The 24851-nt window shown below is 40.4% G+C and overlaps 1 protein-coding gene across 1 annotated transcript in view; it reads left to right on the forward strand.

Moving 5' to 3' along the window:
• The first annotated feature begins 257 nt into the window (after positions 1-257).
• The window catches only part of TRHDE (thyrotropin releasing hormone degrading enzyme), a 299578-nt gene continuing 274984 nt past the window's right edge, over positions 258-24851 (forward strand). The window contains exons 1-2 of the mRNA XM_024212178.2: positions 258-1009; positions 8100-8373. Of these exons, the coding sequence (XP_024067946.2) occupies positions 270-1009; positions 8100-8373 (1014 nt within the window). The 5' untranslated portion in view covers positions 258-269. The remainder of the gene's footprint in view (positions 1010-8099; positions 8374-24851) is intronic.

Here is a 24851-nt window from a genome sequence, read left to right on the forward strand (position 1 = left end):
AGGGGCTCCCCCTCCCCTCCTGGGGACTAGAGGAGTCTTTCCCCGGCCGGGGCTGCTCCCAGAGGTGTGATGTGGCTCTTCGGAAAGTGACAGCCGGAGGAGGAGCAGCAGCGCCGGCGGGCAGTTCCTCCCCCCAGTCCCGGCTCCCCGCTGCCTCCCATGCCTGCGTGGCCCCACAGCGGGGCGGCGGCCCCGCGGGAGGAGCCGGGGGAGGCGCTGCTGTGATGGCCCTGGACGAGAAGCGGGAGAAGAGCGCGTCCTTCACCCCCATGATGATCGAGGAGGACGCCGCCCTGCGGAACGGCAGCAGGGGGCTCTCGGGCCAGTGGGCGGACGCGGTAGGGGTGAGACCCCGCACCACGGAGCGGCACATCACGGTGCACAAGCGTCTGGTGCTGGGCTTCGCCATCTCCATCCTGGCGCTGCTGGTGGTGACCATGATCGCGGTGCTGCTCAGCGTGCGCTTCGAGGAGTGCAGCACGGCGGCCGCCGCAGACAGCCCGGCCCGGGCGAGCGGCAACGGGAGCCTCCCGGGGGCTGCCCGGCTCAACCACGACGCTGGGGAGCCTCCCGGCCGCCAGGAGGAGGCGCCGGGCGAGGAGGAGGAGTGGCAGCGGCGGCGGCAGCCGCCGCCCTGGACCCAGTTGCGCCTGCCCCGGCACCTGAGACCCCTGCACTACAACCTGATGCTCAGCGCCTTCATGGAGAACTTCACCTTCTGCGGGGAGGTGAACGTGCAGATCGAGTGCCTGAACGCCAGCCGCTACATCGTGCTCCACGCCCACCGCGTGCACATCGAGGCCGTCCAGGTAGCCGAGGACAAGCTCTCCGGCGCCGTGCGCGTCTCCAGCTTCTTCCTCTACCCGCAGAACCAAGTCTTCGTGGTGGTCCTCAACCGCAGCCTGGAAGCGCAGAGAAGTTACAACCTCAAGATCATCTACAGCGCCCTGATCGAGAACGAGCTGCTGGGCTTCTTCCGCAGCTCCTATGTGCTCCACGGGGAGAGAAGGTACGGCTACTCCCCCATAAACGTGACCCACCCCATCACCGGCATATGTTTCCATAGTGGGAAGAGGGCAAAGGGCTCCCCTAACTATGAACGCCCCAGGTGATAAGTACCCTGTTATCCTCAGTCTCATAGTCTGCAGCCACAGGGGACACCCCATGACCCATGATGGGCAGCTACCGGTGTCACCCCCCCTTTTAGCCTTAGTCTCCTATTTCTAAACATGGAATTGACATGACTATAAAAACAGTCTCTAGGGACCACACCCTTAATAAAGCACCGCTAGTGGGGCAAGGAGTTTGTCAGGACCTCCTCTTTGAAAGCGCCGGGAGTGCTACGTTAAATGTTCAAGGTAGTGCCAAATTACAGTTAACTTCTGCAAGCGCTGCCGTGGGAGTGAAATGCATCAGTCAGCTCCCCATCCCCCGTTGTCCTCGAGAAGCCCGTCAGTGGTCGGGGCAGGATCCCTGAGGTTAGACATAACCAAAACGTGACAGAAAAATCGTTACTAACTTCCCACTGAAAGAAGAGGGAGCTCGGCTGGGCGCTAGGACCTTGTACGAGACAGGTCTGAGTCGCGTTCTCAAGTGTATGCAGTTCTTTTCATGCTGTAGATCTTGCCACTGACATTTCTACCCTTTAGATGCTTTGATTAGGAGATGCAGTTGAGAGAGAAGGTCTGCTCTGACGTGACCATTATCTAGAGCACTGAGCAGGGATTCATTTTAATCCTATACCTGACTTTCATGCTAGGGTCCCCATGCCGTGTAGCTTGCTGATTGCCAGTAAGGAGAAGTGAGAGTGAATAACTAGCATACCAGAGACCTTTGCATGCTTCTGTTAGGAAGTAAGGGTGGTTATATTTCCAGAGAGACAGTCCTGCACCGTACTCAGGCTAAATTCCCATTGAGCCACTGGCAGTTGTGGCTGAGTAAGGACTGCAAGCTCAGGCATTTTTGTGTTACAGCTGTGCTGGTCTTCCCCTCCTTTTTTGGGAATGGTCCCTCTACATATAATTTGTTCAGCAACTCCTAGGGTCTGGTGATGAGAGATGCTGAGTGTTTGCAGCTCCTGTGGAAGTAGGAGTTACCATTTTTTCACCTTATCTCCCCCAGTGATGTCCAGGGGAGCTAAAGATACTCATAATCGGTGCTCTAATCTTAAAATTAAGGAAAGGAATAATTAGGAAAATCAGCAAAGGGATGACAGAGAAAATGCAAAAACAAGAGAAGGGAGACTTTTTTTCTTCTTTTTTTAGATTTTTCTAAATCAAGGTATCACTGAGATGCTTCCAAGGGAAGTTTCACTGATTCAGCCAGCCTACTCTATCATAGTATATTCTGGGAGAGCATTAAGTTTTATCATTCAAACAGGTTTCCAAAGCAGTTTTATCCTAATAAAATGCAGGCTACTTACTCAATAGTGCTTACTTGACAAGAGTGAACTACTTACTGGGAATATTTTCATGTTAGTTTAATCATGTTTTAAGGTGAACGAAACATTCAGTCTGTATGCTTACAGCTAAATACTCTAGTAGGTATAGCATAGATGATTAAAATGCATCTTTATATAGTTATTCCTTTATTATGAAAACAACTGTGCATCACTTCCAACATATAAGAAGTGTCTTTGCGCGGCTAGGGATTGGACAAGTTGAAAGAATAATCTTTCAATTGCATCATAAAATAAAACATAATAGAAAACTCACCTGTAGAAAATAGATCTGTTTAATAAATTCTTTCTGTACCAAACTAAAATATGTTTATATAACAGAGCCTCCTTACCTATTTTTTTAAAAATAGCATTTTGTGCATTACAATAGGACTTAAGTTTGTACTGTTGTTACCTATGTGATTGCATTTTATTCAGAAAGCTTGAAGCAATCTTTTAGGGCCTGATTCAGCTGTCACTTTACTCCGTTCACTTCAGCTGAGTTACTGCATATTTGGTTCTAGTCTCTGCTTAAAAGTTTGGCTTACATGGCTAAGTCTGTAAGGGGTGTGAAAAATCTACTCCCCTGAGCGATGTAGCTATGTTGACCTAACCTCCTGTACGCAGCTAGGTCCACAGAAGAATGCTTCCATCAGCCTAGCTACCATCACTCAGGGAGGTGTTGTTCCTACAGCAATGGAAAAAACACATCTGCCAGCATAGGCTGTGTCTACACTGAGGGGTTATGCCAGCATAGCTATGGCACCGTAGCTATGCCAGTATAGTCCCTGTAATGTAGACATGTAGAGCCCTGCAAATCAGCAAATATCTGATTTATATCTGTGGACCATGTTTGTGGATCGCGGTTCGGCTGCAGATACAAATTTTGTAGCCGCACACGGCTCTACGGATATGGCCACCAATGTTATTGAGAGTGGAATCAGTCCTTTATTTGCTGTTTTCATATAACAATAGATGTTTTATTATTATTATTTATTTCATTGCTGTAGTGCATAGTAGCCTGGTCATCAATTAGGACCTGGTTGTGCTCGGCGCTGCAAAAAGAGAAGAAAAAGAGGGTCCCTACCCCAAAGATCTTACAATCTAAGTAATAAAGAAAGTGGGACTGACTTCCTGATAGTTATGTTACCGGGCTCCCAGAATTTATTTATTTTTAAGCTGTCTGTCATTGAAAATCCTAGTTACAGATTCTCTCTCTCTAAACATAATAATTTCTTTGATATTGCATGCTGAGCAAAGAGTTTACATGAGAGATAGTAGGCCAAAAAAGTAAGGAAGACAGAAAAAGACCCCCCCCCAATTCAATTATGTCAACATCCCCCTTATTAAAACATGCTTTTGTTGCTGATAACTTTAAATGGACTGATGTTAGAATCCCAGGGAGGGTTAGCGTTACAATTGTGTGATTTGTCATCAAACCAAAGTAAAATGGCATTTTTGCAGAGCTCAGTTGTAGAAAAGGATGCTGCCTCTTACCTGATTAAGGACTGTGGCTGAAGTAATCAGCGTTCTTCTAGTTTGTTCAGATCTTTGATTCTGTAACAAAATGAAATGTTGAAAAGGAATTCACTTTATTACATAAATAAATGAAAAAGACAAAGTTCACATAATTATCTCACTTCTGAACATTTTAGCTTTGTTGAAAATAATTAAAGGAAACTTAAATATACAATATAATATTTCAAAAGAGTAATTGTAGCACAGGTATTATACTTTTGCACCAAGTATGATCAAGTATTTACTGTCGAATGTTTGTTAGAAGTAAGATAATTGTGTGTCAAACTATGTAATATATAGTACTCTACTCTCATAGCATGATTATTCAGATCATGAATCACTCTCTACTGTAAATACACTTCATTGACCCAATTATATTGGGCCAGATTCTCAGCTTGTGTAAAGTAGTATGATGCCACTGAAGTCAATGAAATGATGCTTATTTATAGCAGTTTAGGATCCTGCTCATTTATGTTTTGGTTTAATAGAATATTTATTTTAAAACTGTAACCAAAACTTGTTATAGTTTTAGGTGTTTAATAGAAGTACTGCTTTTCTTTTTGAAATGTCACAAAGACTTAATGACTTAATATATATAAAATACACGCTCTAAACAATAGGGTGTCTTTGTTCAAAATGTTTTCCTGCAAAGTAGTAATTTGCATTTTGATTAATAACCTGCTTTTCAAATGAAATATGTATAGCTGTTTCATAAGTCTGAAAGTTAGACCAATTTCTACTATAGCATATGATAACATAGCTTCTCTTAAGTTATTTGAGGTTCTTGATGTTCCAGTAGACCTTTGCTTTAACTTTTTGACATCCTTATATTTGACTGAAAAGTATAGCAACATCATTGGAGTAGTGGTTGCTGTAAAAGGACTGTAGACATAATTTTTCACTCATGTATGTGAGGGGAATAGCTCTGGTTAACTGTGCGACTTCAAAAGCACAACAAGGCTTTCGTAGATGGTTTTACTGTTCCACCCCCCCCACCCGCCCCTTAGATAGAGGAGGAAGTCAGTACACTTACTTTTTGACTCCATAGATGAAAGCCGTAAATCAGTCAGAAATGTTGGCAGTACTATGAAAATGTTAACTTTCTCACTGAAGTTATTGTACCTTTAATAAAATGCTAAAATGAAAGTGAAATGATACAAAATATTTTGTATCATCATTTCAATCATGCACTGTAATTTATTGGCAGTATCCAACAAACATTAATGCATAGTTTCTGCAGAATGTTATAATAACTGAGATGATTATTTAACTTCTGCATAAATGAAATGAAATCAATTCCTTACCACTTTCAGACAAAACAAACACATTGATTCCTCTTTCTTATAGCAACCAAGATGTCAAAATAGACGAGCTGTTGAGGAAATGCATGTCTTTCTTTAATAGATGAGATGGAATTAAAATACCTGCAAATTACTGTCATGGGGATGCTGAATAGACAAGCTGTGAGGCTTTCATTCTTGGAAGTATAACTTTTGATGGTGATATTTCTGGGAATTATAAGATAAAAATGGCAGTGCCCAAGGAAGGTATGTAGAGAGAGAGGTGGCAAAACATCCGAGCTATTCTATGATCTCTGTACGCTAGAGAAATTCTGCATCTTTATCTCATTTCTTTGCTCTTTAGGAGAAAATGTATGCATTGTCTTATATACATACTCAGTTTAATCTTCAGGAATCAGAGAAATTTCAACTTTTTTTTTTCTAGTATAACATAGGAGTCCAGATACCGTGGTGATGGGCACCTTTTAAGTGCATGTATTGTTTTATTATTATTGGTAAAGTTTGGCATATTTACAATATTGTACTGAATGTAATGAAATATACAGTAATGCACATCTTGCTATTTAAAAAAAACACGATGCAGAATTCATCAGTAGTTTTTATTAGACTAAGAGATTTTTCCATTCCCTTAAAGATTTCATTGATGCTCTCTTAACATTCTTTAGATGCTAGTCTGTTGAAACAGTGTTTCCTCATTTAGACATTGTCAGAATGAGTGTAGAATTCCCTGAGCATGCATTTACCTGTGGGTCTGAGCTCATTAAAATTGTTAATTAGAGAAGAAAGTTCATTAGTCCTAGCTTTACTAACAACGAGCTCAAGTCCTGCCTTCCATGTTAACTCAAAATTCCTGTTGAATTTCTTGGGTATTGTAGGTGTTAAAAGAATTCAGAATCAGGCCCATTTTAAGCAAGTGGACTACATGAGGCAAAGTAAATTTCTTTATTGGACAAATTCTGCTCTGTTAAGGTGATGTAAATCCAGAGTAATGCAACTGAAGTCAATAGAGTTTATCTGGGTTATTATTGGTGTAACTGAGAGCAACACTTGACCCAATATTTGGCTACTTTATGCATAAATCTGGATTTACTAACCCCTCATTAATAATGAGACGAGAAAGCCACAATACAGTGTACTCCTTCCAAAATATTCAGTAATTTTTAACCAAATAAGACTTCGATTTTTGGATGAAAGACTGATAACAAAAGTCTGACTGACATAAGAGGTGCCAACCTTTTACAAGATTAGCTGTTATGAAAATCGGTCATAATCTCATTGTGAAACATCATATTTTACATGACTGCATATTTGTTTATTTGAAAAGTCACATATTAGGCTTAATACTATTATGGTAAGAAAAGTGTCATAAAACTGCCAGTAACTTAATTCTGTGTTACTCTTATAAATGCTCTAAACCAAAAAGTCAAAAAGCTCAGTCAGTAAATACTAAAAATTAAAGTGTGTAAAGTACTTATCTTATTTTTGCTCTATCAGAATGACAGAAAATCATGTTGCAGAATAGTACTCTATTTTAAGTTGAAAAGATTACAAGGGCTTTCCACTGTCTTTATTGGATCAAATAGATATCCACCCACAAAAAACTCTTACCTTGTAGTTAAGGTTTCTCAAGGGCATTTCCCATCAACACATTCATTAAAAATCCGGAAAATGACTAGTTAAGCAACCGTTAGCATTCAAACCAGCCACATATGTCCTGTCTTTACAATCACATAACCAATCAATATTCATATTCATATTCATATTACTATTTGACATGCCATGACACCATACTGCCATCCCACTCATAATCCATACATGTAAAATATAAAGCATACCCTGAAAATGTAAACGTAGGTTCTGTTCCTTCAAAGAGACCAACATTGGTGGATTTTTCCCTGAATGTAGGTGTAAGGGTCTCCGCACAAGTGTCCCTTTGCAGGATCGGGATCTAAGTCTATACAGTTTCAAAGAAAAGACACTTGTATGTGTGGCATTATTAAAATGTATAGGTCTCTTTTTCTGTACAGCATATTTCAAATGCCTTTTTTTCTTTAAGATATTTCTAAGAGATCATTTGTCGCCTCTTAAGATGATTGTTTTTCTTTCATGAAATTTATTGGGAAAAGACTGAAAAGCATCCTTACTTGTAGAGGTTGAATTGCTTGCTTAGGTATGTAAACTTGCAAAGCCCACATAAACAGAATGCGTCTGATTGGACTTCTGTAGTTACAACACTAATAGATTGTTGTGTGATTCAAAGAGCTACATGCAATTAATACACAAATAATCAGCAGTGGAAAATAATGATCCTCTGGGGTCCGCTAAGTGAACATATATTATTATGTCCAAAGAAAGGCAGAGTTTTCTTATCAGTATTTGAAACCACAGTGAGATCCCTGAAGGTCATTAAATCCTAGATTTAACTGAAGACTGTGCTTATTTGTTTTACATTGCACACCAATATTGGTTACCTTTTTCATATATTGCTGAACAAAACTGTGGAGGCAGAACACAAAGTAAAAATAGAAGGGAGAGTATTTTATTGAATATCAGTGTGATGTTTGTAAAGTTGTTTCTAGCAAATTTGTGTCTCATTATATTACATGGATTGCATTATAGTACATGTGGAGAGAACTTATGCCAAGAACAACTACATCAAAGCAGAACAATTAGGATGAGAAGTATGTAGTACATGGATTGTGCTTTGCTGCTTCTAAGAGTTTAGTTGTGTTTATTTTGGTAAGCTACCATATTCTAGCAATATCATGTAGTATGTCCATGACTCAAGCACTGCACATAATCAATCAGTAATGTCTTTTTTTTTCTTTTTGTTTGTGTTCCAGATTCCTTGGTGTTACACAGTTTTCTCCTACTCATGCCAGAAAAGCCTTTCCTTGCTTTGATGAGCCCATCTACAAGGCCACTTTCAAAATCAGCATCAAGCATCAAGCAACCTATTTATCTTTGTCCAATATGCCAGTGGAAACTTCTGTTTTTGAAGAAGACGGATGGGTTACGGATCACTTTTCGCAGACCCCTCTCATGTCCACGTATTACCTGGCCTGGGCAGTGTGCAACTTCACATACCGGGAGACTACCACTAAGAATGGGGTTGTAGTAAGTATATTTAATGCTACACCTTTGGGTTCTGCATTGTTCTTAGAAAATTCTTGCTTTTTGTAAGAAAACATGATACCAGCAGTGCTTAGAGTACTTGCTTGTTTACACTCATAAAGTTTCTTGTTTATTTCAGAATAATGAGCCTTTGCTCTGTTTTTAGCTTTCCTGATGTTTTGGCATGTCTGATACATTTCAGAATATGCTACCTCACCAGGACAAGTTTCCTGAGAAGACTTTAAGCCTGTAAGTACATTACTGTATTTAGGCTTAATTTTTTTTCTGAAGTTTTCTTTTTGAACTTTTCTCTGGCGTTTTCAATTTAACAATCATCGAGCAACATACAGAGAGTGTGCAATAATACCGATGTAGTTCCAATGACCATCCTTCAATACTGATGCACAGTTTGGTATGCTGTTTGCGGGCACAAAGTTGTGGAAATGCACTTTCCTGCTTAGATCTCTTGCTTTAAAAGCGTGACATTTCCTGCACTCCTCACTTGGAGTCTCAGGTTGAAGGAAACAGTTCTGAGAGTTGTGATTTCTGATTATGACACGGTTGCTTGAGCTGCTGCCTTTAAAAAAAAACCTTTGTGTCAGTTTTGTTTTTGTTTACAAATATCAAGTACGGCAGAATTGTATCACAAGCCAAAATATACATGAGAAATTCTGTCAGCTAAATAGATTTCAAAATACTGTCAATTTAGATTTTCTGTTGGATTTGCAGAAAAATTGCTCACTCTTGCCAAACTAATCTGCATAACAAAAATAGATTCAGCGTTTAAAAGCAGAGGGCTAGATTGGGGCCCAGGTAGTGGTGAGCGCAACTCACAGTCTATGGGGCTCAGGTCGGGAGGTCTGAGGAAGGGGAGTACTGCCACCCTGAGGATGGGGTGGCAGGGGGGACATGGGCCCGCCCAACTCCACCGCGTCCCAGCCCAAGGCCCTAACAGTGGCAGAGTGATCCATCACTGGGTTAGTGGGGATCCGCCCGCAACACGCTGAGCCTGTATCAGGCCAGCTCTCGACCAGACTGTTGCTTGGTTTCCCTGGGCTGCTTCCTATTCTTCCCCTTGGGTTTACCTATGTCCAGGGGTCATCCTCAGTCTCCCCGGAATACACTGCCAAGGGTAGCAGCAGCAGTTCCTCAGGTTCTGGAGTGACAGGGCTCTCTGGACGCTCAGGCTGGTCTCTGGGGCAGCAACGCTTCTCCTTGGCGTCCCACTCCAGCAGCAGGGAAGAAGCATCTGTCTCCTTCGGCAGCTCCCTCCTCAATGAGCTGCTCAGCCAGCCTTTTATACTTACCCTTCCTGTTCTGTCCCTCTGCTTCCGGTGTGTGGTGCGTGGCCTTCCTGGCTCCACCCATCAGGTGGCTTGCGGCATTCCCTCCACGTCTGTGTCTGAGGGAGGCCATGCCTCCTCGCTACAGCACCCTTGTTGGCAGTCTCAGCAGAGAGGACAGGACTGAACAGCCAGGTATACTGAGATACTCTCTCAGCCCGGAGGATGGTTCCACCTGTTCAATGTTTTTTCTCTTGTGCTCGTCATTTATACTGCACCCATCTCTGTGGTATCTTAGTGCTTGAGAAGTGAGCAGACCTGAGGGACTGATTTACACTGAATAATTCATTAAATACATTTAGATTCTTTTTCAGCTCAAGTAATATATGAGAGCTTGAGCACCTTCAGTTTATTTTTATTCATACTTATTGAACGAATCTTTCTGCATTTTTATGGTGTGGAATGATTGCAAATATTTCAGATTTGAGTTGTATTATTTCGATGTGATTGCTAAAATAAGCTGTGTTATTGTTTCTATACTCTCAATTTAAAGAGTGCACAGGCACATCCAGGGTGCATTTAACATTTGTTTTTCCCAAACACTGGCACATGCAAATTTGAAAGTTTTTCTTCACAACAATTTTGCCAGTAAAATAGAGTCACTGAAATGTTAATAGAAACTGTGCACAAAAGCGTGACCAAGGCAAATTCACTTACAGACATGAATGGATAGTCAAGGAAATTCACCTAGTGAATGAAGCACTTTCCCAATTTAAGGAATCTTGCTTCAATTGGTGCAACTTATGTGGTGGTTTTTCTGTGCATAAATAAAGAACTTCACTCCTCAAGTACTGTCAGTCGACACTTTATTGAACTCACAAAATTCACAAATTTCAATTCACAAAACATCTGAAAAAATATTGTCTTTTGTGACTTGACAGCATTCAAATAAATAAGATGCCTCTTCTGTTCTTATGGATCAGTCTTGCTGTACTGAACACTTTCTGGTTAGGATAAAGGCAATTAAAACTCCCTAAGGAATAAAAGTTACATTAACAGCTGGCTTCATACTAAAAAAGGGATTAAGCATTTGTAGTTGAACCTCCCTCTGTAAGAATGACATTGCAATATCCAAATGCCTTTCAAGCCAGGTCAATGCACATGGCCTGATAATGGATTCCATCACAGGTTTTAATTTAATCTTAAATAGAAATTAACTTTGAGTAGCTAAAGTAGCCCATTCCTAAACAATAAAATGAAAATTGTTACTAATTATGAAATGTCACTTATTACATGCACACACTCACACATTTAGTCATCGTTGTACATTACAAAGACTAATATGCATTTGAAAACAAGGAATCAAGGGAAGCCAGGCTTTCAGGAGCACAGTTCAGTCCATGTGAGCAATTAACATAAAAGTTCAGTCCACGTGAGGCCTGACCAGAGTCCATTCCAGAGCACATTCTTCAGAAACAAAGTCATCTCTTTGGGTGTTATAAGTCTGTATGATGTAGTGATTGCATGCTGTGAGCCTTGCAAGGAAAAATACAGAAATTGTGGAGTTTCTTTTAAACCACAGTGAAGCCCTTTCTCTTCTTCTGCTTAAGTGTATAATCCAGAAAGATCCACTAGAACAACCTTTAAACATTACATTCTCCACATACCTTGTCACTGTCTGAATTTTGTTAGATAATTGCACACTTCTGGCTAGAAATTAGAATAAATTTTCTAGCCATCAGAGCCGTGAGGTTCTGGAACAGCCTCCCAATTGGCATTGTGGGAGCAAACAACTTCATTACTTTTAAGAGAGTGCTGGACAAATTTATGAGTAGGAATATGTGATGGGATTGCTTGTGAAGGTGAGGAAAGGGCTGAGCAGCCCTGAGGGTCCCTTCTGGTTTTTGTCTAATGTTCCTAAAAATCTCATGCTTCAGGGTTTTAGCTGGTCAGGAAGGGATCGGAAATGACTAATGTTCTAAGGTGGCACTGACCATTCTTTTTCTCAGGTGTTTGGCTGGATGGATCTTGCTCACATGCTCAGGGTTTAACTGATGGCCATATGTGGAGTTGGGAAGGAATTTTTCCTCAATTCAGATTTGCCGTGACCGTTTTTGCCTTCCTCTGCAGCATGGGATTTGGGTCACTTGCCAGGATCATCTCACTTAATGAGTTCCCTGCCAGTGCAGGGGCCTTGGACACTGGTGCACCTCAGTCCCTCCTATTCTCTGCCTGTAACACACAATAATTTAATCTCTTGAGGGCTGTAATACTTTGGTTTAATGTGTGGGTTTTGGATGGTGTTGGTGGCTTGTAATACACAGGGTTAAATGATCTAGTGGTCCCTTCTGGCCTTAAACTCTCTGACTCTATAATTCTCACAATATCAAATATACACCACTTACCATTTTTAAGGGGAAAATCCTGAGGTCTATTCAGGGCCATATTGTACCATCCCTGACATTCCCATAAGTCCCTCCCTTCTTCGTTGTTGTCTTGCTCCCATCCCCTCAGTTCCTTGCACTTTCTTTTTCTTCTCTCATCCCTGTCATATTTCTTTCTTTCTTCTGGCCACCTTCCCATTCCTCTTCACTCTCTCCTGTGCCTTCTTCTCCCCAGCCCTCTCTTTCTCTTTGTTCTTCCTCCTCAGTCAGATAGACATAGAAACACACTCCCTCCGGCATGCCACTGCCCAGCCACACTCTACTGACTTCCTTTCTCACTTCTCTCTGCCAGCTTCCTGCCCTTCACTCCAAGTAATTGTTTACAGACCGGGAGGTATTAGCTGGGGATATGGGTTCCTTTACAGCCGGGAAGGGAAGGTATTGGGAAGTTTTTCTTCCACCCTGTTTGCTCATGGAGGATGGGTGGAGTCAGGGGCGCTGGAACAGGGCAGGCCAGGGGGCTAGGGTCTCATCACTTTTAAAAGTGACCACCAGATCATTTACTGGCTATAAGGGTGAGCGACAAGAGGAGAGGGGTGGAGAGGAGCGAGCAGAAGGCGGAGCCTCGGAGGAAGAAATGGCCTGGGAGCAGAGCCTCAGAGGGAAGTAGGGGTGGGGCCTTGGGGAGAAAGGGCAGCACAGGGGTTGGGCCTCAGGAGGAAGGGGCAGTGCAAGGGGGTAGGGCTAGTGTTTGGGGGCTGGTGGGCCTTCCATTTTTAAGGAGTTTCGGTCGCCCCTGGGTGGAGTACAGCCTAGTGGCTTACAAGTGCTTGAGTGACTGCTGCTCACAGGGGGACTGGGTATGGAGAGGAGCAGAGTGAGGAAAGAATGCAACTGGAATAGTGGAGGAGGCACTAGATAAATAGGAGCAGCACTGGGGCAGATAGGGAGAGAGAAGAGCAGTAGGAAGCAGGTGGGGATCTGACTAGTCAGTGAGGGTAGAGGGAAGAATAGCTTTGGGAGTGAGTTCAGCCAGGAGAAAGGAGTATGGCTTTTTTTTGTTGTTGCCCCCACTCCCTTTCCACAACTATTCTGTTGTGGATCCTGACCAACAGGTTGGCTGAGGGGACAAGATGAGGTGTGAGTAGAGGTGACACATCGTGGGGGCATGCAGGGTAAAGTGCCCCTCCCTGCATGGGGAGGCACCAGTTGTCTATGGGCATTAGCATGGTTTTGGGCAGAGAAGTTGCAGTTCTGCACTCTGAAGTAAATTCTGCTGGATTGCTATTTGGCTTCAGTGTAAAGTATTTCACTGTCCTCTTAGTGACGCCAGCTATGGAGCATCAGCAAAGAGCAATTTTACCTGACAGAAAACTGCTATCTAGGTAAGAAGATTTGAGATGAGGCATGCTGAAAAAAATGCTGCCCTGCTCTTGGGTTGTGCTACCACACTGTATTACTGCCACTAGCTATAAAATAAACTATTGGTTAGTCACAGACATTATTTCAATAATACTGTATTATTCATAAACAACAAATAATGCCACCTTAATAAGATATCCAGCATATGTCCTGCTTTCCCACGGGTTACTGTGTTAGTCATTAGCAGTTAGGAAAAAAACAGTACTCTAAACAGAACCCCATAGCTATGGCCTCGTAAAATTCAATGTTTAACTTTCCAATGCATATAACAGGAATTCCTTTAGATTTTAAAAATGTTAATATTTTTATATAATAGCAATAATGACCTCAGGGTCAGGCATTTCCTATCAATTAATGACTTGACATGGTTAAAGGCCTGAGGCTTTGCCTTAGGCCCTCATCTCCAGCTGGCAGTTATTAACGCCCAGAAAATGCCCTCTCCATCAGATACTATTGCTTTGATAATGATAAATAAATAATAGAGCAAATGATATTTCATGGGTGAGAAAATCAGTTACAGCAGAGAAATCCAATGGGCTGTCAACAACAGAGCTTGGCCTGAACCAAACCCCCAGATTTACCCCTTCCTTTAATTTTGTTCAGTTCCTGACCTGAACTTTACCTCTTAGGCCCATATTTAAACAAAAGATAAACTTTTGTTAGCTCATCACTAACCAGTGGGAGGCCACATGCGTATCAGATAAACATATAAGTAGGGACCCACCAAATTCACGGCCATGAAAAACCTGTCACGTACTGTGAAATCTGGTCTCCCCCTTGTAAAATCTGGTCTTTTGTGTACTTTTACCCTATACTATACAGATTTCACAGAGGAGACCAACGTTTCTCAAATTAGGGCTCCTGATGCAAAAGGGAATTGCAGGGGGGGGTCACAAGGTTATTTTAAGCGGGTCGCGGTATTGCCACCCTTACTTCTGCACTGCTTTCAGAGCTGGGTGGCTGGAGAGTGGTGGCTGCTGACTGAGGGCCCAGCTCTGCAAGCAGCAGCACAGAAGTAAGGGTGGCAATACCATATCATGCCATCCTTACTTCTGTGCTGCTGCTGGCAGTGGCTCTGCCTTCAGAGCTGGGCTCCCAGCCAGCAGCCGCTGCTCTCCAGCTGCCCAGCTCTGAAGGCAGTCCGCCATCAGCAGCAGCACAGAAGTAAGGGTAGCAGTACCACAACCCCCCTACAATAACTTTGTGACCCTTTTTGGGTCATGACCCCTACAATTACAACACCATGTAATTTTAAATAGCTGAAATCATGAAATTTACAATTTAAAAAAATCCCATGACCGTGAAATTGATCTAAATGGACCGTGAATTTGGTAGGGCCCTACATATAAGCCAGGTATCTCTGTAAGGTACCAGATTGATTTCTGAAAGTTGGTAGCCTTGTAGATTTTAAATCCTAATCTTCCCATGTACTAGGGCACTAATAGACCTGTGGTAGTATATTTGTTTATTCATTGGTCTTCAAAAAATGTTCTTTTCCCAAAAGACTTTCATTAGAAACCAAAAATTTTATAAGGACTATGGTTAATAAACTTTTATAAGCATGGCACTTCTAAAGTAATATTGAACTAAAAATATAAACACACAGGTCCTTGTGTCTTTCTACTGATTAATACTGAGTGATTATAAAACAACAATAAAAAGGGCTTGATGCTGCATACACTTTTTGCCAGGTGTAGTACTTACTTCCATAAGTAGTTCTGTTAACTTAAATGGGATAGAGCCCTAAGACATTAACACAAGGAATTGTAATCCTAGAAATTTTACCACATCCAACTTTGTCCACTGTTTTATTTCATGCAGGTATATTGAAAAAAGACTGTTAGTACATTAATTTTTAAATAAGAAATGGGCTAAAAAAATTCCCAAGCCATGAACAAACAGAAACCTCTGATCAGCACCCATGTTAAACTGAATATGCAAGGGCACCCTTTAAAAAACATAAATTGCATACTTGTAATCTGTTATTGATTTCTGGTTGAATTTGCAAGTTGAATGCACCAGGAAAATACTGTACATGTATAGTGCTTACTCTTTTAAAAAATCTCCCGGGTCAGCATTTGTGGCACATGCAGTATTTAAATGTGAAATTTAGTTTATTAACATAAATTCTCTGCAGCTTTCTGAAATGAATGTTATTGAATAGAAAGACTTACGAAAAGGAAACTGTGAAATTCCACTTTTATTTTTTGGCAGGCAAGACCAGCTGCTCTATGGGATACATAAGATATGTTGCATTAAATCCTGTAGCCAAGCAAATAATAGCAAGAAAAGTATGTGACAAACACAGATCAGCTTCACACTTCAGGGTAGGCTGTATCTTTAAAACTGGCCCTTAATAAGGGGTGGCATGTGGCACACCACCACCAGGAGCAGACCAGAGAATAGATTGAAACTTATCCACAATTCCTTCCCTATTTCCCCCTTCCTCTGTGGAGAGTGGAGTAAATTATTTCACCTTACTTAATGGGCCAGTTTACTCCCCTCTGGGTACCTGGCCATCTACTCTGGCTGGTGAGCAGTGGGGGCGGAGCCAGGGCACCTTCCATTTCCCACCTTCTCCCTGTCCATTTACTCACGAAGTGTAGAAGAGAGTCCCTGTTTTCTCCACCTCTGGAGTCACAATCTGAGCAGGGGAGCAAGTGGGGGCCTTATTCTCTGTTGTTCCACTGTGAAGCTGAGTAAAGGCTGTGACTGCAGCTGGGCAAAATTTTTCAACTGAACCAGTATTTGGTGAAAAATGCAGATTCAGTCAGACTGAAATAATTCATGAATTCACGTCAATTTCATTGAATTGTTTTGTTCAGAAAAAAATTCAGAAAATAATGAAATGCTTTGTTTCAACATTTCCAAAATGTTGAAAACTTTTTCAAAATTTTTATTTGAAATGACTTTTTGTTTAGAAATTTCCTTTTATTAAAAAAAATTAAGACATTAAAAAAGCTCAAAATCAAAATGAAATGTTTCATTTCAGGTCCAATACAATGTTTGTTGAACCCAAAAGGATTTTTTTCTACTTTCCAGTTTGCTGAAAATTTGGAAAAAATTGGTTTTTGGTTCAGACTGGAAATTTTTTTTTCTTGGTTTTTTTTTTTTTTTCAGGACTTACAGCAAACTGAAAAAAATCTATTATTTGCTCAGGCCCAGCTATGACAATACAGTGCTCAGTAAAATGCAAGCATTCTGGCTGTGGGTGTATCATACTATGCCTTTTCTATACAGTGTCCCTTTATGCTTCCTTAGTTCTTTTATATTCTACTGAAGTACCAGTTTATTTGACATCACTCACTCATTATCTAAGGTCTCGATCCTGCTCCCACTGTAGCAACCTGAGTTTTGCTATTGACATCAGTCAGAAATGGATCAGGCTTTTAGCTAGATACATGAGTCTAAAGGTTTCTGTGTGAGCCAAACTCTTTCTATAAAAGCAAAAGTGAAGCAAAACGTAATCTTTAGGAAAGATCTCAGCCCAGGACAACATGAAGGTGAGCACATTCCTGCACCTGCATGAACATCTGTCTGTCAAACCAATGTTATCGTGTGCACCTACAGCAACTTTATTCTATAGAGTGAAAATGGAATTGCTTAGGCAGGTGTCTTAGCTGACATCTATTTGAGTGACAGATACAGTATTTCTGAGGCAGGAGAGTGATGCGTACTTTTATTTATTTATAAAGCAGTCTCTCCTCCAAGGTTTCAGTACGTTTTAAATCATACTTTTCATACAGGAATTGAGTGTATTTGTTTTTTGTAGCAATGATCCCTGGAGTTAGGGATGCATAATTGTTTACATTCTAACTCCTTTTGAGTCACTCGAGCTTCTGTAACAATCACTGTTCAGTCTAAATTCTAGGCTTGACTTCTGTCCAACATGATTTTTTTTTAAAGCTGTCTAGTTATTTTTGAGTACAAGTAGGATGAATATGTACATTTTCCTCTGAAGCTGTGCTCGGAAATATTCTGCATTCAGTGGAGACATGCCTGTTTACACCGGCTGAGGAGCTTCTCCATTTTTATTATGTATTTTATTTTATTGTTACGGATGCAACAGTATAGCTTTTGTAAACTCTGTGAGTAAAATTCATCCACCTGGGAGGGCATCACAATGTAGCTACCTGTTTGCAGATCTTTATGTGCAGTCAGGCTGGCACAACTTTTAATGATTTCTTTCCTATCACAGCTGTACATTTACAAAGTGCAGGGACAGCTGGTGGAATGGTTTGCAGATTCTCCCAGCCAGTGTTCATTCAATAACCTAACCCTATATCTGAGGCTACACTTAAGTATGTTTTTTTTATTCAGTGTAAACACTATGCAGCTGTGGGGAGAGAATGAGGGGAAAGGTGGCTCTGAGGTCTTTTCAGTCTCTGGTGTAACAACAACTGAAGCAGCTGATGATCTGACAGAGTGCCATGCACTCTGCCCATCCCCTCCCATCCATGGCATACTCCCTACACACAAGGTGGGGACAGGTGGCATAGAACTGGCTACGCTGGCTTTGTTCCACCCAAGGAAAGGATTCCCCTGTGTCAGGGGAAATCCTGAGCTGCTCCTTTTAGGGTAGTTTTCTGGCTCCTTTGTGTTGTTGAGAAAGCAGCCAGAACTGAGAATTGAGCCTGTTGTGTTCTTACTTGGAGCAGCATTATCTGAAGCAGATTATGTTTCTGCTAAAAGACAAGGGGCTTAAAGTGTAACAAAAAAGAGTTATCCCACCATGGATTATCCTGAAAAATATTTGTCAACAAGTTATATATTGTAACTAATGTCAGATATTATTTAGTTCCTGGGTTGGAGACTTCATCAAATAATGTAGAGATTAGTTTAGATGAGGAGGATCTGTGTAACCTTTAACTTTACAGAGCTATAGTGGCACATTCATAAATCCTAGCCTCATGCCACAGAAAGTAGTAAATCCCATATTTTTAATAAATGAGCAGGTAGGGTAATAGATATATACTGATCACTCCAAATACCACTGAAACCTGCCACAAGGTTTTAACACAGCAGTTTTTTCACAGAATTCAGCAGGGCTGTTTAGCAGTTTAGGACAGGATGTTAAGAATAATACCATATTCATTTGAAACTGCTCAGGGGATCTAGAAGGCAGAATGTAATTACCTACATTGACATTTGGCTGGGACACCTCTGTAATCCTCTTCTTTTACAAAAAGTGCTGGGTAGTTTTAATGGCCATAACTGGCTGAAACCTCAGTTTGAGTTCTTATTCCAAAGACGGGAAGCAACTGAATTAATACATGATGGGCATTAGCTCAAAGGACAGAGTTCCACCTGTTGAATTATTAGCCCCTCTTTCAGCACCATCTATATGCTCCTTGGAGGTCTCCCATCTGTTTATTCATATACCTACTCAACTATGTAGAGCTAACTGGATCACAGCACGTGGTTGAACAGCAGCAGATCATGTCTTACTACATTTGTACTGAGGAGTGTTTCTACACACTTTAAATTTTATAGTGCTCTGGAGTGAATTGATAGTTTCCCTTTAAATACCAAGAACAAATGGGAGCCAATTTTATACCTGTGAGAAAGTTGTCAGAATTTTTTTTGTTGAACCCAAGTAATTGATATACAATTATACAGTATCTAAACCAGATACCCAAATTAGTAATATTAATGCAAACTAATGTGCATTGGTTCATTTACAGTAGCATATATAGAATATGTATACTACTAAATGTATATAATTTCTAACCAGCTCTACCTCACAGAAGGTGTAAAGGGCAACATTTCCCATTGAATGTATAAAATAACGTACCCTCCTGAAATGCAGTTTTGCTAAATGGTTTTCAGACTATGGAAACTGAATGAGCAATGCCCAAAACTAGGTTTACCCTTTTTGACCAACCTATGTGTTTTTTTCCCCCATGCATTCCCATTTGAAATGTGGTAGACATGCAGTTCTGGAGGTAGAAAATGGAATAATGTCAAAGAATATCAGGTGAGTGTTTCAGCCCCCAGTAGACTTTATTTAAATCATCTTTCAGCAGAACCACTAGTAGACTTTTGTCCTTTATTAGAAACACTCCTATGAGCACATGCCCAAGTTGTGTATGCTGAACTCAAGGTTGAATTTATACAAAGGTATGTGTTTGCAAATCCCTGACTTGAATGAGCATTTTGTGTGTGCAATTCTGGTTCATGCAAAAGTGTGCACATATTGTTGCACATACATTTTTTTAAACATTCCTGCTATACTGGTTATTACTGAGAAATGGGGTCTTTGTTATCTCTCTATATCTATTATATTTTTGGAAGACATAGCAGGTGCTCTTTTGGAACCTCATCCAGAAATATTTTCTTTTCTCTAGCAGAGATTTAGTTACAATTCCCGAAGTGGCTGTGTTTTTTAGTATCTTTATCATGATCTGCTCTTTAACCCATGATCTGTGGAGCAGTATTTCATTCTCATGTTGAAAAAAAGCCAGGGTAGGGATTGTTTTGCTTAGAACTGGCAGTATTTATTCTCAGGGATAAGGCAATTGGGCTCAATTGGAATTTTCGGCTGTTGTGTTTAGTTAATGGGAGCAGAAGATCTAAAATTATATTGTAATCTGTGCATTGGGAAACAAATTGGTAACAAATATTTTTTAGGTCCTAATGTAAAAAACGTTGTGAGGTAGAGTAAACACTACTACATTTTTACTGGCAAACAGAAAAAGCCATCTGTGAGAACACAGCAAGGGTGTATTGAAATGAACATGCCAGGGCAGCAGAACAGTTGCTAGTCAGGGAGTACATCATGCATTGGTGTAGAAAAGCAAGTCTGAAATGCAACCAGAGGTCTTGCACATCAACTGACCCATCCCTAGAGGAGCAATCATTCAACACTAATCGTGAACACACCAGGGCACGTAGTCTAGACAATCTTCACAGCCTCTGAGGATATGTAGTCCTGTATCAGTGATGTTGTGTCATGATCTAGCCCAACAATGTGCATGAGGAAGGAGGAAGAGGATGGGGGGCGGACTTTTTAGTGAAGAGTAGTGGCCTGGGATTAAGAAGCTGTTGAAAAATCTCAAAACTGTGATTTTGAAGCTCTTCAGTAGGCAGGACCTTCCTTTGACAGCTAGTAAAAGAAGTTGGTGAGGGCCCACTCTCAGAATTACTGGGAAACAACTTTGTGAAACTCCCACTAGTATATACATGAAAGCTGCTTGAGCAGCAGAAAAAAACCAGAAAGCAAAAATATGTATGGAAATGAAGATTTGTAATTTGCATGGTTACAATAGGGCATATTATAACATTTGTCTTTACTACAAAATACTCCGATGACTCACACAGGATTGAAGAATGATTATACTACTGCAAAGTATTGTAAGGACAAAAGGATTAGTGAATCATAATACAGCTGGTTATATGGAGATGCTAATTGTCATAGTTTTGATATTTATGTGTTGATGGGTAAAAAGAAATATACAGAGCACTGTATTGTAGATACATATGTACTGTAATGGTACCAGAGATGGGTGAGTGTTAAATTATTCAACCCATCCCCATGTTGAGGTTGCATGATTGATGCTACTTTTTGGCACATATATGCTGAGATCCAGGAAGCAGCCACACTGGGACTTCACTACAAGAACGATCTGCTGTAAAAGATGTTTCTTTTCAGATACAGTGGGTCATATACTAGCAATGGGCAAACCTACTGAAGTCTTGATGATTGGTTCTGGTAAACAATTCTAAGTTCAAGTGCTTATCACTACTTTTTGAGCTCCCTCACCACAATTTTGACCCCTCCTTGCTAGTGATTCTTAGACTGGCTCTATCCCTCTACTAGTACTGTGGCCGCCTCCCAACATCTGGTCTCTTGAACTGCTTCATGCTGACAGAGAGCTATGTGTTGATTACAACTCAAGCCCATTTAGGGGATTGTGATCTCTCTCTCTCTCTTTCTTTCTTTATCCTGTCTCTGAAAGGTACTCATCCTCCTGTTTAACAAGAAACCACCATCAACCATATTCACTAACTCGCTCCAAACACACACCCACCAATTGTGGACACATTACTTATTTATTATTCCTGATTCTGCTGGCATGGCAGAAAAGTATAGGACAAGTAGGGGAGTGGCAGTTGAATCTTCTGTTTTGTAATGGGGACTTTTTCAAATAACTTGGCAGGAATCACCAGCTTTGCTTGAGCTGACCTGGCCAGTCAGTAGGTGATATTTAGGAGAGGCTCACGGCCAGCCATCGCACCCATGGTAATATTGAAAATGAATCTCAGACCATTTCAGTATGTAGGCACAATACAGTGAGTTAAAACTATAAAGGCAGCTGTGAACAGACTTTGTTAGTTAAGGGACATAGAATCCTAGTCACTGCTGTGTAAGCAGGTTCAAATCTATTAACTTCAGTGTTTTTGAGCCAACTTCTGCCATTGACAAATGTGACCCACTTTATCAATCCTATATATACATGTTTTAGTCAGTATAACCTAAATATTATTTAGGGCTCATTCTTGCAGTCTTTACTCAATCAGAATTCCCACTGAGTGTAAAATTGCATGATAAAAATATTAAGCAATTAAGAAAAAGTTTCTTACAGGTATTATTTGAATGTTTAATTACTTTAAAACTATTTTAGGAGTAGGGTAGGTGGAGAAGGAGAGAAATGATGGTTTCTTTAAAACCTCCACCCAATTATAAAAATATGCAATACATATTTAGAGTTTTCTGGGCTAAATTTTCAAATTTTTGTGCCCAAATTTAGACTCCTTAAAGGGTTCTCATTTTCAGAAATGCCCTCTGAAAGTCAGACCTCTTGAAGATGTCCCAACTGGGTCACCCAAAACCACTAGTTGCTTTTGAAAATGTAGGCCTCTGATTTTATTTTCGTTGTTGTAAAGATCTTGAAATGCTTGGGCCAGATGGGCCAGTCTGGCTGGGCCTGAGCCGAGACTTGTGTATCTTTTCATTATACATAGCTTGCTGGCAGAATATAACACAGCACAGACGTGAATGCACTGAATACTAAGTAAAGAGAAGTGGGCAGATTTTTTTTTCTGAAATTTCCTACCTCATTCCTGGGTTGCTGCAGAGGTGCCACAAATTCTATACTGTACAAATATTTTTAACACAAATAAAACACTAAAAATTGATTTTTTTTTGGTGTGAAAAATTCTTTCTATTGTCACACTGGACACTAATTTCATTTCATTACCACATCCCCAGCTGCATTCACAGCGAAGTCCCATATCTCCTTAACACAAAGTTAATAGGAACAAAAAAACCCCCAAAACAAAACATATAATTGTTGCTTGAAAATTCCATCTAGGCTAGAAATGGAAAGCTACTGAAGAATTTAACCAATCTATATACACCTCTACCCCAATAGAATGCGATCCGATATAACATGAATTTGGATATAACGCGGGAAAGCAGCGCTCCGGGGGGGGCGGGGCTGCGTGCTCCGGCGGATCGAAGCAAGTTCAATATAACGCGGTTTCACCTATAACGCGGTAAGATTTTTTGGCTCTCGAGGACAGCGTTATATCGGGGTAGAGGTGTATGTGGCTAGTGCCAGTAAAATATGTATCACTTATCCAACGTGTATGGGAACCCAAAAATGAAAAGGTTGGATGTTCAGTATGTTAACTTATCACCTGAAAGAGACTGACTGGGATTTTGTACCATTTTATGCTCATCAGCATTCAGCAACATTGCATGAGAGAGGAAAAAATACAGAAACATAAGGAAGAGAGATAAAAGGAGAGAGAGCTGAAAAAAGATAAATGACTGTGCTGTCAGTGCAGTATAATGAAAATGAAATCAGTTGTAGGCAATGCCCAATTGCACAATGTGGATAGCCCCAGACAGTGTTTTCAATAAAAATATATTTCTTATTTCCTTTCTTTACTAATGTAAAGATAAATGACTTTGTTGTAAGTGTACTGCAATGGAAATACCGTCCCGGATTCCACAAATTCTTAAGTGTGACTCTAACTTTACTCATGTGAAGAGCCCCATTGACTTTGATGGCTTTGTCTACAATGGAAAAAATGACTGTTAGACAATGTGCTAAGTAACATTTTCTACTTACGTAGAAAGTAGTTGTGCCTTTAGTGTGGACCAATGCAGTCATATTTAAACATGTTAGCTGCTCACAGCTACCCTGGTTAGCTCACAGCTACTCAGGCAAACATGTCTTAAGATGAAACTTTAAAAGCGATAGAGTTTCTGATTTTCTAACGAGGGGTCAACTAGGGGTAGCCATGACCTACTGACGTGTTTTGAAATGGAACTCTTTGTCCTCACTAAGGGCAAAATTGTGTTTAGTATCATGTTAGTTACAATGCTTTAGCTAACACATTTTCTAAGATGATGTATTTTCCTAAAATAGGAAGGCCTTAATGGGACTATCCATATGAATAAAGTTACATATGTGCTTAAGCATTTACAGGATCATGAGCAAAATTTAACAGACAATGCATGTTTTAAAATCATAGGAAAGGAATTTTTTCTTGAAAATATATCTATCACCAATAACAGCATAGATTACCAAAGCAGAAATAATAAAAATCTAATTTACATTTCACTGAAATTTTCAGTTTTGTTTATAGTCAGGTTCTAATCAGTTTCATATTCAGTTTCTTTTAGCACAGTGCTGCAATGTTTGGGTGTCAAATACAATAGGGAAATCTGTATTTGTTTAAAAATCTGTTTGTACTAGAATTACAAAGAAACCAAAGAAATAATGACAACAGTAAAAACATACTATTTCTGTTGGATTTAGACTTTGTAAAAGTTTGTTTTTAAAAACGTAAATGTTGCATCAGTTTGACCTGACAGTGTCCCTCTAAGGAATTTAGCCTTGAACAACAATAAACTGTTTACAAACCAGTATTTTCTTTCATGTTAACTTCTTAAAGCTGCTGACTTGGTGCAATCAGAGCAGCTATTTGCAATTAAAAATATCCCTGATCACCTAGTTAAACCGTAGCTATGAATGGTATTTTATAATTGCTATGGTGTTGGGCTATTAGCTATTCACAGTAGCTCAGATACAAGTAGATAAAGCCATCCAGTCACATATTGCAGCTAGAAAGATACACACTTTGGATATATTTCCTTTTTCTTCATCTTGGCTTACTTATATGTGTAAAAATCATTTCTCCTGGCACCTGCGAGTGTACAGGGGGCTTCTGTATCAGAACACCTGTACTTTTCAGGACCAGTTTCAAATGTAGAAAAGTACTGGGAGAGTTGTCTATTTTTAATATACTCCAGCCCTTCTGTAGTTTTACTTTTCTGTTTGTTCCCTCCATTCTGTTTCTTTGAGCTGTGGGAGAAGAAGTGAATGATGGGTAACATAACTTTCATGTGCTATGATCATTGCTTTTAAGATGCTTTGAA

Source organism: Terrapene carolina, unplaced genomic scaffold, assembly GCF_002925995.2.
Source record: "Terrapene carolina triunguis isolate 2854851 unplaced genomic scaffold, T_m_triunguis-2.0 Scaffold68, whole genome shotgun sequence".
Lineage (NCBI taxonomy): Eukaryota > Metazoa > Chordata > Testudines > Emydidae > Terrapene > Terrapene triunguis.